The sequence below is a fragment of the Palaemon carinicauda genome, chromosome 25 (genome assembly GCF_036898095.1).
Source record: "Palaemon carinicauda isolate YSFRI2023 chromosome 25, ASM3689809v2, whole genome shotgun sequence".
NCBI classification, from domain to species: Eukaryota; Metazoa; Arthropoda; class Malacostraca; order Decapoda; family Palaemonidae; genus Palaemon; species Palaemon carinicauda.
Genome location: NC_090749.1, coordinates 32,336,482 through 32,349,728, shown reverse-complemented (window position 1 = coordinate 32,349,728; position 13,247 = coordinate 32,336,482). Strand labels below are relative to the sequence as shown.

The 13,247-nt window shown below is 43.1% G+C and overlaps 2 protein-coding genes across 3 annotated transcripts in view; both read right to left on the bottom strand.

Moving 5' to 3' along the window:
• The window catches only part of LOC137618979 (hepatitis A virus cellular receptor 2 homolog), a 600,331-nt gene that overhangs the window by 260,936 nt on the left and 326,148 nt on the right, over positions 1-13,247 (bottom strand). The window lies entirely within an intron of this gene.
• The window catches only part of LOC137618653 (uncharacterized), a 170,539-nt gene continuing 160,110 nt past the window's right edge, over positions 2,819-13,247 (bottom strand). The window contains exons 3-5 of one of the 2 annotated variants that reach the window (XM_068348788.1): positions 11,809-12,030; positions 8,076-8,317; positions 2,819-3,061 (exon numbers count right to left, since the gene is read on the bottom strand). In XM_068348788.1, the coding sequence (XP_068204889.1) occupies positions 8,247-8,317; positions 11,809-12,030 (293 nt within the window). In that variant the 3' untranslated portion in view covers positions 2,819-3,061; positions 8,076-8,246. The remainder of the gene's footprint in view (positions 3,062-8,075; positions 8,318-11,808; positions 12,031-13,247) is intronic. The other variant, XR_011039774.1, reaches the window with a different exon arrangement.

Below are 13,247 nucleotides of genomic sequence, written 5' to 3'. Positions count from 1 at the left end.
GGGAAAGCTTCGCCAGGATGGTGTCCCTCTTGCGAAGCACCCAATTCGCTGACAGGGCGAGAGACTGGTAGGTGAGGAACTTAAGAGTCTTGCCCCCGGAGGTGATAAGCTCCCTCAGGAGGCTTTGCTGTTCTGGGTCTGTCGGGTCATAAGTAGCTTGCACACCCACTAATGTGGAAGCCCACCAGTCTAACCAAGAGGAGACGTGCACTAGGTCCTTAGACATTTCCTCCATCATCGTAGCCTCCGATGGAGAAAAACAGACCAGGGCTGAAGAGGCTCTGTCCTCCGAGGCGCCCTGTCCCAGAATGTCGAGAGCCGGTTCCACTTTGCAGGCTCCCGGCCGTTGTCCTTCTGGCACATGGACCCTGCTCTGCGTTTTGAGACCCTGGAGCAACTTCGAAGAGCTCTGCGTCTTGGGAGCTTCGGCATTGCCTGCCACCACTCTATCAACGTGCTCTCGTCCCAGGACGAGATCTCGGGCCACAGGAAGTGCCAGGGAGGCTTTTGGTTGGACAGGAGCCTGCATCAACCGGATAAGGCTGGACCTCCAGTAGTCCTCATCGGTAGCAGCCGGTTCTTCGATCTTGTGATGTCTCCTGATCAGACTAATTACTTTTCTATAGGCCGAGTCCTCCGTCGGGGAACCTTCCTTACCGTCGGCCGAAGCCTCAACTTGGGCCCGGGGAGCCGGGTCACCGGGCACTCCCACCGGGCGCCTTGGTCCTGGCACAACAGGCACTCCCGTGCGGAGGTACTGGTCCTCCCCGGCGGAGACCTCCGCACCAGGGACGGGGGTTAGGACAGGCATAGCCAAACCGGCGAGGACTAACGTCCGATCATGCTCTCTGGGGGACGAGGACGCGGATCCCGTGGGCTGACCCGACAGCGGGAACCGTTCCTTAAAGTCAGAGGGCCGCACCAGCTGGGCTGATTCGGCCAGGCTACCCGTAAGGAAGCGCGGTTCCCCCCGCTGGGCGGGGTGAACCGGAGGCTTCGCGGTCTTACGCCTGCCTGCAGAGGCCTTCTCGCGTTTCTCCCTGCGAGGGTCATAACAATGTCTGGAGGATGGTCTCCTTGGCGAGAAATCCCTGGACTGCCGGTCCGGGGAACACTGTATCTCCGACTTACGGGGTACGAAAACCCAATCACCATCGGGTGACCTACTCCTCCTGTGTTTCCTCCGTGGAGAGCGGGACCGCCTCCTGCTGTACCTGGAACGGGATCTTGAGCGGGAACGCCTGCTCCTGGACCGCTCCCTCCGACGCCGATGTTTTCTCCTGGCTTCCTCTCCCGAAGAGAATGACTCCCCACCATCCGAAGAGCCCGACGTCACCGTACCCACCGTACGGCGGGCAGAAGCGGGGGCCGCGGGGGACTTCGCGACTCGTTGCGTACCCGAGGTAGAGGGTTGCAGGAAGGTTTCCGGAACTTCCATGAGAGGAATTGGGAACGAGGGTTGGCGCCCAACACTAGGGAACCAGGTATCCAGGCCCTCTTCCATCCGCATAGGGGACCTACCTGGCGTTTTAGGAAGCTTCCATCCGAAGGCATCACTCACTGCGGAGCCTAACTTACCCTGGTTGTCGCCGCCTGCCAAAGAACCTGAAACACAGGCCCACGATGGGGGCGAAGACACAGAAACAACATTGCTACACCATAAGGGGTCATCGGAGGAAACGTGCCCCCCAAGCACAAGGGCCGAGTCTCCAGAACTCCCTGACACAGCACTACCAGGCTCTTCACTAGCCCGAGAAGGCCCCGCAACTCCCACTTCACACTCACCAGACCCCTGGGGAAGAACGCCCGGCTCTTTCCCCACAACGGACTTACCTCGTCCCCTACTCTGGGTAGGGGAAGGAGAGACAGAAGCCCCGTCGGACCGTTCACTGGGCGACGGTAGCGGCGAAGAAACACTAGATTTTCTGGGTGAACGTTTCGACGATTTCTTTTTCTTCGTGCCGTAACGCACCCACGGAATTTCACTCCAACCAACACACTCGAGGCATGTATCCGAAGGCGAACAAACTTTGCCCCTACAGGAAGAGCAAAGGGAGTAAGGATCCACTTCAGGTTTGGAGAGGAACGCTCCACACGATTTTCCGGCTCTAGGCCCAGGACAACGGCGGATCTGCTCCATAACGCACAAACACAAGACACAGGAACGCAGGGAATCAAAGGAATACACTTGGGAAGCACAAGGAACGGTAGTGAACGCACAGGAACACAAGGGATAAGCACAAGTTACCACACGGTAACCACGTGGGACACACGCGGCGGACACAAAGGGTCGAGAGAGACGAGAGAACTTACTGGCGCTCACGACCCAAGCGGACCTCGACCTAGCGCAAAAGCTATCCTCGGGGCACGTTCTCTTACTCCCGAGTTAGCCCTCCATAGAAATCGGGTTTAGGGTATACTACACAAAACTCTGGTCGGTAGAGAGGAGATTACATGTTAATTCCTAAGAAAGTAGTTCGAGGTAAGTATTCGTGTTGGAACAAACACAGGTTAGATTTAGGAAAATCTTTGATGGATCTTTTTTCAGCAAGAAAAAACAAACTTGTCAGCCACTGAATGCTACATAACCATTTTTAAATCTAAAGACAAGGGCAATTAGTTGAGATCTTAAGAGTCAACAAAATCACCCTATACAGTAACTGCTTTTCTATTTGCAAATCTTACTATTCTCGTGAAAGGCCAAATATTCCACTAAGCGATATTAATGGTTATCTATTCAATCATATAACAGCAAATATAGAAGACAACCAATCACAATATTACAAAAGTGGTTGAAAATGACCTCATATAAAAGAATAAGTCTCCACTTACTCTTGTTTGAGTTTGCAGAAGTACCACACCCAACGTCCTTAATTGGTTCCTATAAAGTGACTCGGAAGGTTCCCTATATAGGTCCTCAACTTCAATTTGTTTCAAGAAGCTTTTTGTAAGTTGAATTGTTTGTAAGTAATTTTGATTTATTTTGTCCTAGGGTAGACCTAACTTGAATCCCATGCCTATGATTTTTAGCTGCATAAGTCAACAAATAGTCGGGTTTCATCTGAAATAGATATCAGGTTATGACAAACGTCGTCGTGCTTACTGTATTAAATGATATAGTATTGTTTCAGTACGGTATTTCTTTATCTTATCTTTGTGTTTGTATCTCTCAATGTTTGTAGTCGAAGGTTTGTAAGTTGAGGACCGTCTGTACATGTTCTGAACACGGACAAGTACTTAAAACCTGCTGTCATTTTATAAAAACAAGACATCTACATTATTAAGCTTCCATCTGAAGTACACTACTTAACTATCTTATGACTTAAACATTGATGTAACGTGAGATATAACTACCAGTTAGATGTCAGAAATGACGTACAGTATGTTAAACAAACATAAGAGGGACATTACAGTATGTAACTTTGTGCTACTACATCTTTCCAGTCAGGTGCTTTCACACTTTTCACACTTGTATAATTGTGAATGCACAACAAGTGGAAAGAGTACTATCGAGTTACAGAGGACCATAGACTGGACAACAAATTCAGTTAATTGAAGAGTAAGACGAGACTTATCTTATTACATAAGTGAATTTTCAAATACTAATTTCCATTTGGTTTTATGTAACTTTAAATAATATCAACATTTTCTCTCCAGCTGAAAATTCACAAATATTTTAAGTAATTTGTATTTTTCCTAACTATACAAACCTTTGTCCTTTTCATAAAGCTAGGGTTATCGTTTAACATTGAACGAGGTAGTTAGAACTACTGACAGGTGGCAAGGGAAAACCTCTCAGTCAGTCAGCTAGAGAGACACTTTGAACCTTAGGCCTGGAACTTGTGAAGTATTTGAGAGAGGAAACAGGTGTTATGCCCAAACCAACAGTAAACTGGCAGGACAGAGACCCAATAATTCTGATGACCTCTGGATGCCTCCTGAGAAAAGATGAAGGAGGACTCAAACTTGGTATCATGGGCAGCTGGGTCTTGACCACAAACTCCGGAACAAGCGAAGGCGGCCTCCTTTAGTCCTTCAGATTGACTGGGAATATGCAAGATGTCAAAAGCTCACCATTCATTGAAAGACCATGTACAGAGTCAGATCTTTGTCTGACACTCATCTTAAAAGGTTCATATGGGGCATGCACAAGAAACTTGAGAATACTAATCACATCCCACTCTGGGGACTGAGGTCCAGGGGTGGACAAGACTAGGCTACTTGAAGCTCTTCACGAGCATAGACAACTCCCATGAGGAGAATAGATCTAGCTCCTCAGTCAAGAGGAAATTGCTCAAAGCTGAGCAATAGCCTTCCCCAGCACGACTGAGAAGCGCTTCATTAGCGAAAACAGGGACAAGGATAATTGCAATCTGTGCTAGAGCAGTAATGAAGGGAGAGTGTCCCTTCTATGACACCAATCACAGATAAGGTCCTCTTCCTTAGATAATAACTGCAGAGGCCAATGGTAGACCTTCACACATCTCCTGCGCAGTCCCTTGCTAGAAGTCTTTCGCATGGAGGAGACACTGCACAGTCTCCAACCAAAAACGACTTCAAAGATTGGAGGAAGCATTCACAGTTCTCTGGGGAACTCGACTCAAAGTGCTAAAAGATCAGGATCACACTCATCTTGTGGTAATCAGGGAGCCACCAGGGTACTCCTGACACCTGGGCATAATCAAAACTCTTTTGATCCACCAGGATATCAGGTTTAAAGAGGGAAAGGCGTAGAGTACAAGTGATCCCATTGGTGTAGGACACCTTGCTAATAGCTCTAAAGGATAGACCATTGCCCAGATGTAAACCTAACTTGTCAATTCACAAGATTGCGCGAGACAGTTGCTCCTCATAACATATGCTATTACTGTAGCGTTGTCGCTCATCAACACTACTGAGTACCCTATTAAACTGTGTCGGAAAGTTTATTGTGTTAGGAATGCTGCATTCATTTCCACAAGTTGATTTTGAGGTGCTTTTCTTCTGAGACCCATTTCCCTGAAGCACTCTTGGTGGGGTTTGTGTTGTCCAGCTACCAGATAAGATTATCCCACAAATCTTACACCACTGGAGATCGCTAGCTAACGGCCAGTGACACCTCACACACTAATGAAGAGATTGCTTGTGGAGCCACCTATGTTGAATAAGCTTCTCAAACGGGAACGGGAGCAACACCTCTCTGGTTATGTCAATGAGATTGTCTGGTGGAAAGACTATCATATCTATCTGCATGCCAAGGCACTTGATCCTCGGTTGAGGAGGGAGAGACTGCTTTTCAAAATTCATCACAAACCCCAGATTGCGACAAAAGAGGGTAGTCGGTCTAACACCTCAAGCAACTGCCTTTTGGAAGAAGCCAGGATCAGACAGATGACAAAACTCCTCAAAAGCCATATCCCGTCCAAGAGCCACAAAATGAGACCAGAGTGACAACTTACGTAAGCAGTGCACAGTCGAAGCACAAAGCTTTGAATTGGTCTACTAATCTCCTGAGGATGAAGCAGAAGTACTTCCTGTAAGACTGACGAACGGGTCTTTGAAAACAAGCGTCCTTCAGGTCCACCAAACGCACAAAGTCCTTCTCTCTTCTTTCTTTCTGCTCTGCTCCAGGTTGCCCGATGTGAAGACGAGCATCCGCACTCTCTGCACTTGGAAAAGGGGACTGTCGACTTACGAGTCCTCTTACCTTACTTCTTACCTCTACCAGCCCTCCTGAACTGCCAGATCAGGCATGGTAGGGTGGAGCACTGTCAACACTTTCCATAAGAGGAAGAAGCAGATGGAGGTCCTGATCCTATTTTGGAGGCAGACAGAGTTTCTTCAAAGACAATACTGAAGGTATGGCAGATACCAAAAGTTTCGCTGCAGCCGTCTTCGAAGGGCCTGGGCCCATGACAATAACTGTAGAGTGGATGAAGGAGCCTTCTACCACTGTTTTCTATACAGTACATCCCTCCAAAGAAAAGGGACTTCTTGGCCTCCCCATAGAGATTTCATTAATAATTCCATGAGTAATGCTCACACCATAACCACTCCCTGAATTCATAGCTTTGTCAGCCTCATCTGCTTTACTGTCTAAATATTCTCTCCAGTCATTCCTGGCTTTTCTTTTGACCTCACTATCAATATTGAAATACTTAGCATGCTATACCTTGTAATTTTCATTACTTCCTCAAAAATTTTCAACAATTAATTTGTCTTTGTCTCTTTTTTATAATATCCCAAGTATCATTTGATATCCATGGTTTTCTCCTTGTAACTACGACTTCCGAGACTTCACTACCAACTGACTGATATATGTTCTTCACATCACGCCATTCTTCATTAATTGTCAGCTCTTCGTCTTTTAAAGGCTCTAAGACTGCAAATTGATTCCTAGATTCAATTGTAAATGTTTCTGTGTGCTCCTCTTCTAGAAGCTTAGTTGTATCAAATCTAGGTATTCTATCTACCTTTCTGTTGGGTGCTGTCAGTTTTAATTTATAAGTGGCATGACATGGTGGTGATCACTACAAATATCTGCACCTCTAAAGCTTCCTACATTTCTCAGAGTCCTCCTTTTCTCTTTATTAATGGCTATTTGATCTATTTGATTTTTGTAATTGACACATGGCTGGTGAAGTCCACGTATCTTTGTGGATGTCCTTGTGCTGCAAAAGAATACCTCCAATGACAAGATCTACATGCTATTACTATTATTACTAGCTAAGCTACAACCTTAGTTGGAAAAGCAGAATGGGCTCCAACAGGAAAAAAAGCCCAGTGAGGAAAAGAAATAAGGAAATAAATAAAACTAAAAGAGAAGTAACAAACAATTAAAATAAAATCTTTTAAGAAGTGCAACGAAACGAAGTGCTGACAACAGGTGTGAACAACTTTATATCCTGTGCTGCTTAGAGCTGGCTATGTTCTTGGTACGTACCATCCTTGCGTACTTGGAGAGAGATCACCAAAGACTAACTGCTACTTTGCTCAGATGTCTTATTCTTTGGGGGAAGTAGCAGTGTTCGGTTGAGGGTACAGTACTTCCTTAGGTATGAGACCGGATATAACAGAGGTATGCACTGCTTCCTTCTCTCTACTGGGAACGATATGAAAGATCGTCCAGGAAGAGGAAAGAACAATTTCTGTACCACACACTCTCTCCCGTAGGGATGGAAACGTCAGGAGTCACAAGTACGTGTCTCCTATAGACCAGTCATTCTGGATGTTCTCAGAGAAGTCTCCCTTGGTAGGATCTAGAGGAAGAATATCCTATGTGACTGGTGATCTGGCACACACATAGGGTTCTTTCTCTTGGGGCACGGCATGTAGGATCTAGCGGATGGTACACTCTGAAACGTACTGTAGGGATCCTGTGCAATGTAATCAAGTGAACTCTGGAGTATCTGTCCATACTAGAAGGCGAAGGTACGTTCTCAGAAGGAAGCTTGTGGATGCACACACAGGAGTCCTCTGCATTGAGTTGTAGACTTCTTGGTCTCCAGTGAAGGGAGTCGAGGGAACTCCTACAGCAGCACAGCTTCTCCCACAGTAGAAGTCTTGTGTACTGCACTTGCACATCAATGTCTAAGGCTTGCCAACCTTCTTAGGAATATGTTGTCATAGCCATCACTCGGCCACACAAGTGAGGGAATAAATAGCAAAGAGGAATGCTGTCTAACAGAAACAAGAATGTGGATATTGGCAGGTTTGAAAAGACACCTGTCACACAGTTATCAGGAAACCACTACAAATCCCTCATTCCTTCCAAACATTCCTCTCCCACGATGATCTGCCAACACAATTATCTAAGAAGCTCACCTGTATTCTAAAGCAGCTGAAAACAATGTGAGGGCTCAGTGGCCGGTCAGATGTGAGGGTCTTCCCCACTACCTAGCAATTACTACCTCCACCTCAGTGAAGTTCAAACAGCTGTAACATCCACCTTCTCTGAAAGCATACTTCTGTTGGAGTACGAGGTTTGTATTTGTGTAGGAACAAACAAACAACCTTCATGCTTAACATGATAGAACCATGAGCTCTAGAAAGTGTAAGGTTTGAATACAGTCATAAGAAGACCTGGTGATACTCACACACTGACGCTGGCCAGAGTAAGGACAGGACACGGCATGACTTGAGAAGCATCTTTTAAGTACTCAGACTTTATAAGGTTCATGATGGCAAGATGTCTAGACTTGGGGTGGTCCTCCATGTGACATGTCGAGGTTCAGGTAGGGCAGACTGGGCTGCTAGGTGATCCGAGGTCATTGGCAGCTGCCTCTGTGGTCTGTCATGGCTGGATTTGTCTGTGTTCTCAATAAACATTTTAGTGTGTCTGTGGCGAATAAAAATACTAATAATTAAAATGTAACAGTAAAAAGGATATACTGGTTCAATTGGATTTATGAATTTGGACCAGATGGCCCAACACAGGGCCCAGGGAGGCTATTCAGCACCTGCAGCATGAAGGGAACGTTATGAGGATGGACAGCAAGAAAGAAGAGAGGAGGGGGGAACACGTAGGTAGGGTAGAAGGAAGAAAAGTGCCCTTTGAGTAATGCATACAGCAGACATATTGTTATATACAGGATACTGTAGTGTGCTGAAAAACTTTGTTTATTAAAGAGAAAATACAACAGAAAATACAGCACCATAATATAGAAATAATGAAAAGCAAAACATTGGCTTTGTTATATAGAAAATATCACAAATTCTAAAAGTAATTTGTATTTCTCCTGACTACACAAACCTGAGTCCTTTGATAAGAGTCTGCTTTCAGCTCAGCTGGAACTTGGGCTGTTCAAATTCATAACGAGATACTTACTGGAGGATGGCGAGGAAGCCCCCACCCCTCCAAGTATTATTATTATTACTTGCTAAGCTACAACCCTAGTTGGAAAAGCAGGATGCTGTAAGCCCCAGGGCTCCAACAGGGAAAATAACTTGGTTTTCCAACTTAGATAGTGACAATAATGATAATAATAAGAATAATAATAATTCAATTAAGATATCAAGTAATTTTTAAGGTAAATATGATTTAATTGAAGTAGTTTTGGACCAAAGGAAATAAACTAAGAAGCTTTCTATTCTAGCAATTCCATTATTCAAAATGAGCAAAAATTCACAGAAAACAAGTCTGTACAGCAAGCTTCTTGAGAGACTCAAATACCCGGATGGAAAAAACAAGAGGAAGAAATAAGAAACAAAAATAAATATACCAAACAAATTAACTTCTGCTACAATGTAAATTCAGGGACTGTATAGGATAAATAAAAAATGGTCCATCTTTAAGTATTATCAAGACTTTTCTTCTTCAAGCTGTGAGCCTCAAAATCAAAAGTAATGCCACAGAGATTATATAACTTTAAAGGAAATCAAGTATTTTTGGTACCTATACACCAAAAAGTCTGAAGGCATCAAGGAGATATCCCGATTTAATTAGATCCTACCACGGAAGATGACAGGCATACTGAAGGTTAGAGGTGATAAGAGTGTCACGACAGATGGTGTGGACACGTCGTGAGAATGAATGGTGAGGAGGGAATAAGGATGGGCTTGGAAGGAACCTGTTAAGGGGAGAAGATCGAGAGGGGGGCAGGGAATTAGATGGAGAGATAAGGTGAAGGAGGATGTGGAGAGAAGAGGTTTGGTGGAAGAAGATGCATTTAAAAGAAGCCATTGGAAAGGGCGCATCAGGCAACCGACCACTTATGATAAGAAGAAGACATATTTTGATTAGTACCATCATTGACAAGGTTTGCTTGATTTACATAAAGTGAGTATAGGGCCTTGCCTGCAGTTGGGTGTTAAAGTAGACTAAGTGATCCCAACAGACGTCTGGACTCTTCCAAGCAAACAGACACTATTTCACAACAAGAAAATCATAACCTCAAGCAAGTTTGCCTTAAAAGATAAAGATTCAACGTAGCTTCTGACATGCAGACAGACAGTCAATGTTCCAATAACGGTGGAATAAAACATTTGAAGCAACATCTGCTGACTTCTTAAGCATAATGAACCTGGATAGGGTCTATTAATTGTCCTCGTTCAACTCAAGTTCAGTTTTCTGCATAACTTATAAAGAAGCTACTCATGGAACATTCAGATGTCATCCAGAAATATCTACTGCAAACATGAGATGGGATACGGATCTAATGTGTAACTCCTGTCAAATGGATCTAAATACAAAAGATATCTGAATTATCCGTCCTCTTTTATAATCCAGAGGAGAAACTCCAAACATGGCCTTAACATCTTGAAGGAGTTAAAAGACTGCGCTCAAACTCTGCTCAGCTGTTATCATTGATTACAACAAAATCAGTGTGAATCATATTCTCCTTTCCATCGCTGTTTTAGTATCAAGAATATCACCTTTTAATTGCTTTCAAAATCCTAATCAATTGTTGTCAATTATGAAAACATTTGGCTGAATTCATGTGCCATAAGGTACCTCTACACTAATGACCCAAAACAATAAAGGAGTAAAGACATAACTTCTTTGGCAGAGGAAATAATCCCAAATGGTACTAAAAAAATGATGAAGTTTTGACACAGGACAAAAAGGGACAAGGAACAGTTGGTTAGGAGAAGTTTAGCCATGGACGCTGCCTCTTCTTGACCTGTAAGAAGGTCAAAGGGGACACAAGAAAACCTAACAATGATATGAGTTTGGGAGAATCGAAGAGAGAGGAGGGAACTCGTTTCACATGTAATCCACATTCAAAATAGTAATCTTGACTGGTCCAGTGTTACAGAAAATAAACAAATGATGGATCTTGAAATAATTCCCTTCAAATTACAACAACCAGGAAAACTGATAATGTGTAAGTGACGAGCGATCGTCCTAATGATGCACTCTCTATAAGATTACAATGAGACACTTTTGATACAGAGTCTGAGCACAGCACAGGAACTTTGTCTGGTTTACTTATTTTGGAATCTTGAAGGGAATTCGAAAGTTATGTTGTGGTTTTCTATGAGGGACAAAATGATTGCTTCAAAGTTTTTGAAGTATTGAAAATAACTTTGATATAATCTTCAAGTTGACAAATTTCTGGATCACCATCACTTAAGCCTCGTTTACAAGCATTCATCAGGAAATAACCTGTTTACTAATGGTATGAAGTTTTACCAGACACAAAAAGAGAAAGAAGGATAGCAAGAGCCATGGCTAAAACAAAGGACACTGCCACTCACAAAAACATCCTTGCATATACGGTACCGGTAGTCATGAAAAAAAGGGGCGAACATACAGAAGTTGCATCCATAAGAACTACGCGTGTCCCAAGAAGTCCCCTTCTTGAAATAGATACTCCATCATACAGCACTTTACTATTAGACCATTAAGATAATTGGTCTGTAGAGTTAGACATAATGCTTTCTCTCATCCCTCCCTTCAATTCTAAGCAATTTCAACTCGGGTCTTCTGATCTACTGAAGCTTTCCGTTGGTCGCCCCCAACACTTTCCAGCTTAATCCTTCTTTACTTCTTTCGTCATATGTCCATTTCAAACTCTGAACATCCACGAAATAAAAAAGAATGGCCACGTGTGGGGAGGAAAAGTCAGATCTCGAAGAACTATGGTAAAGCACAAATAGAAATAATACATACGTCATTGAAATCTCATTGACCGAGACGATTTGAAAATCGTTTAAGTCAATGAAGTGGTTCAAATGGAATAAAGTGGCTTAGAACCAATATAACGGCTCAGAACGCAGGGCAGAAAAGGGGCATTAGATTGCAGAGAATGGAGAGAACTCATTCACTTCAATCCCATAGACTTTATAAACCAGACATCTGAAAAAACTCTGATAAGAATTAAATACCTTTTCCATGTACCACAAGACTTGTGAAGGGGTAAATGTACTTTAAATGCTGCTGCAACTTTTCATTGGAGCTTCTCTTCAAATAGACCCTTCCAAGATGCACCTCGTACACTTCCCCTTCGTTGATGCAGCCACCTCCCATCTGACCCGTGGCGACGAAAGGCATCATGCTAGGAGCTTCGCGTTTGGCGTCGTACATCTTTGACGTCATGGCACAAGGTCCTGAAATTGTCAAAAGGAATTTCAGCACGTAATACAGTACAGCAATTCAGTAACATACAATGTATAAAATATATTAACGTATCAAAACACATACAAAACTAAAGAACTGTATTAGCATAATGCATATCAATATCTTCAGAGATAGCATTTTTAAGAATTTTTTTTTTTTCAAGTACAAACTTTTCATTTGTCAATACTTCAGCCTATTCTTATGTCCAATTCAATTTCAGACATTCCCTCTTTCAGTACAACACATTCTCCTGTCCTCTTGGTGAGGGTAGAAGAGACTCTTTAGCTATGGTAAGCAGCTCCTCTAGGAGAAGGACACTCTAAAATCAAATCATTGTTCTGTAGTCTTGGGTAGTGCCATAGCCTCTGTACCATGGCCTTCCACTGTCTTGGATTGGAGTTTTCTTGCTTGAGGGTACACTCGGGCACACTGTTCTATCTTATTTCTCTTCCTCTTTTTTTTTCTTAAGTTTTTATGGTTTATATATGAAAGATATAATTCAATGTTGTTACTGTTCATAAAATATTTAATTTAAATTGTTCATTAATTCTCTTGTAGTTTGTTAACTTCCTTTCTTCACTGAGCTATTTTTCCTTGTAGAAGCACTTGGGCTTATAGCATCTTGCTTTTCCAACCAGGGTTATAGCTTAGCTTGTGATAATAATAATAATAATAATAATAATAATAATAATAATAATAACAGTTCATGTGCACATATTTTCTTTGCACTTCCACCAGATCATTCATGAAGATCATATTAGACTGTGCGCGCGCGCTCTCTCTCTCTCTCTCTCTCTATATATATACAGTATATATATATATATATGTAATACAAACCAACGATCTTTATTATTATTATCATTACTAGCTAAGCTACAACCCTAGTTGAAAAAGTAGGATGCTATAAGCCCTTATAAAAAAAACAGCCCAGTGAGGAAAGAAACAAAAAACAGGTAGAATCATGTGCCTGAATGTCCCCTCGAATAAGAGAACTCTAACCCAAGACAGTGGAAGACCATGGTACAGAGGCTATGGCCCTACCCAAGACTAGAGAACAATGGTTTGATTTTGGAGTGTCCTTCTCCTAGCGGAGCTGCTTTATCATTGCTAGTCTCTCTTCTACCTTTACCAAGAGCAAAGTAGCCACTGAACAATTACTGTACAGTGCAGTAGTTAACACCTTGAGTAAAGGAAAAATTTTCAGTTA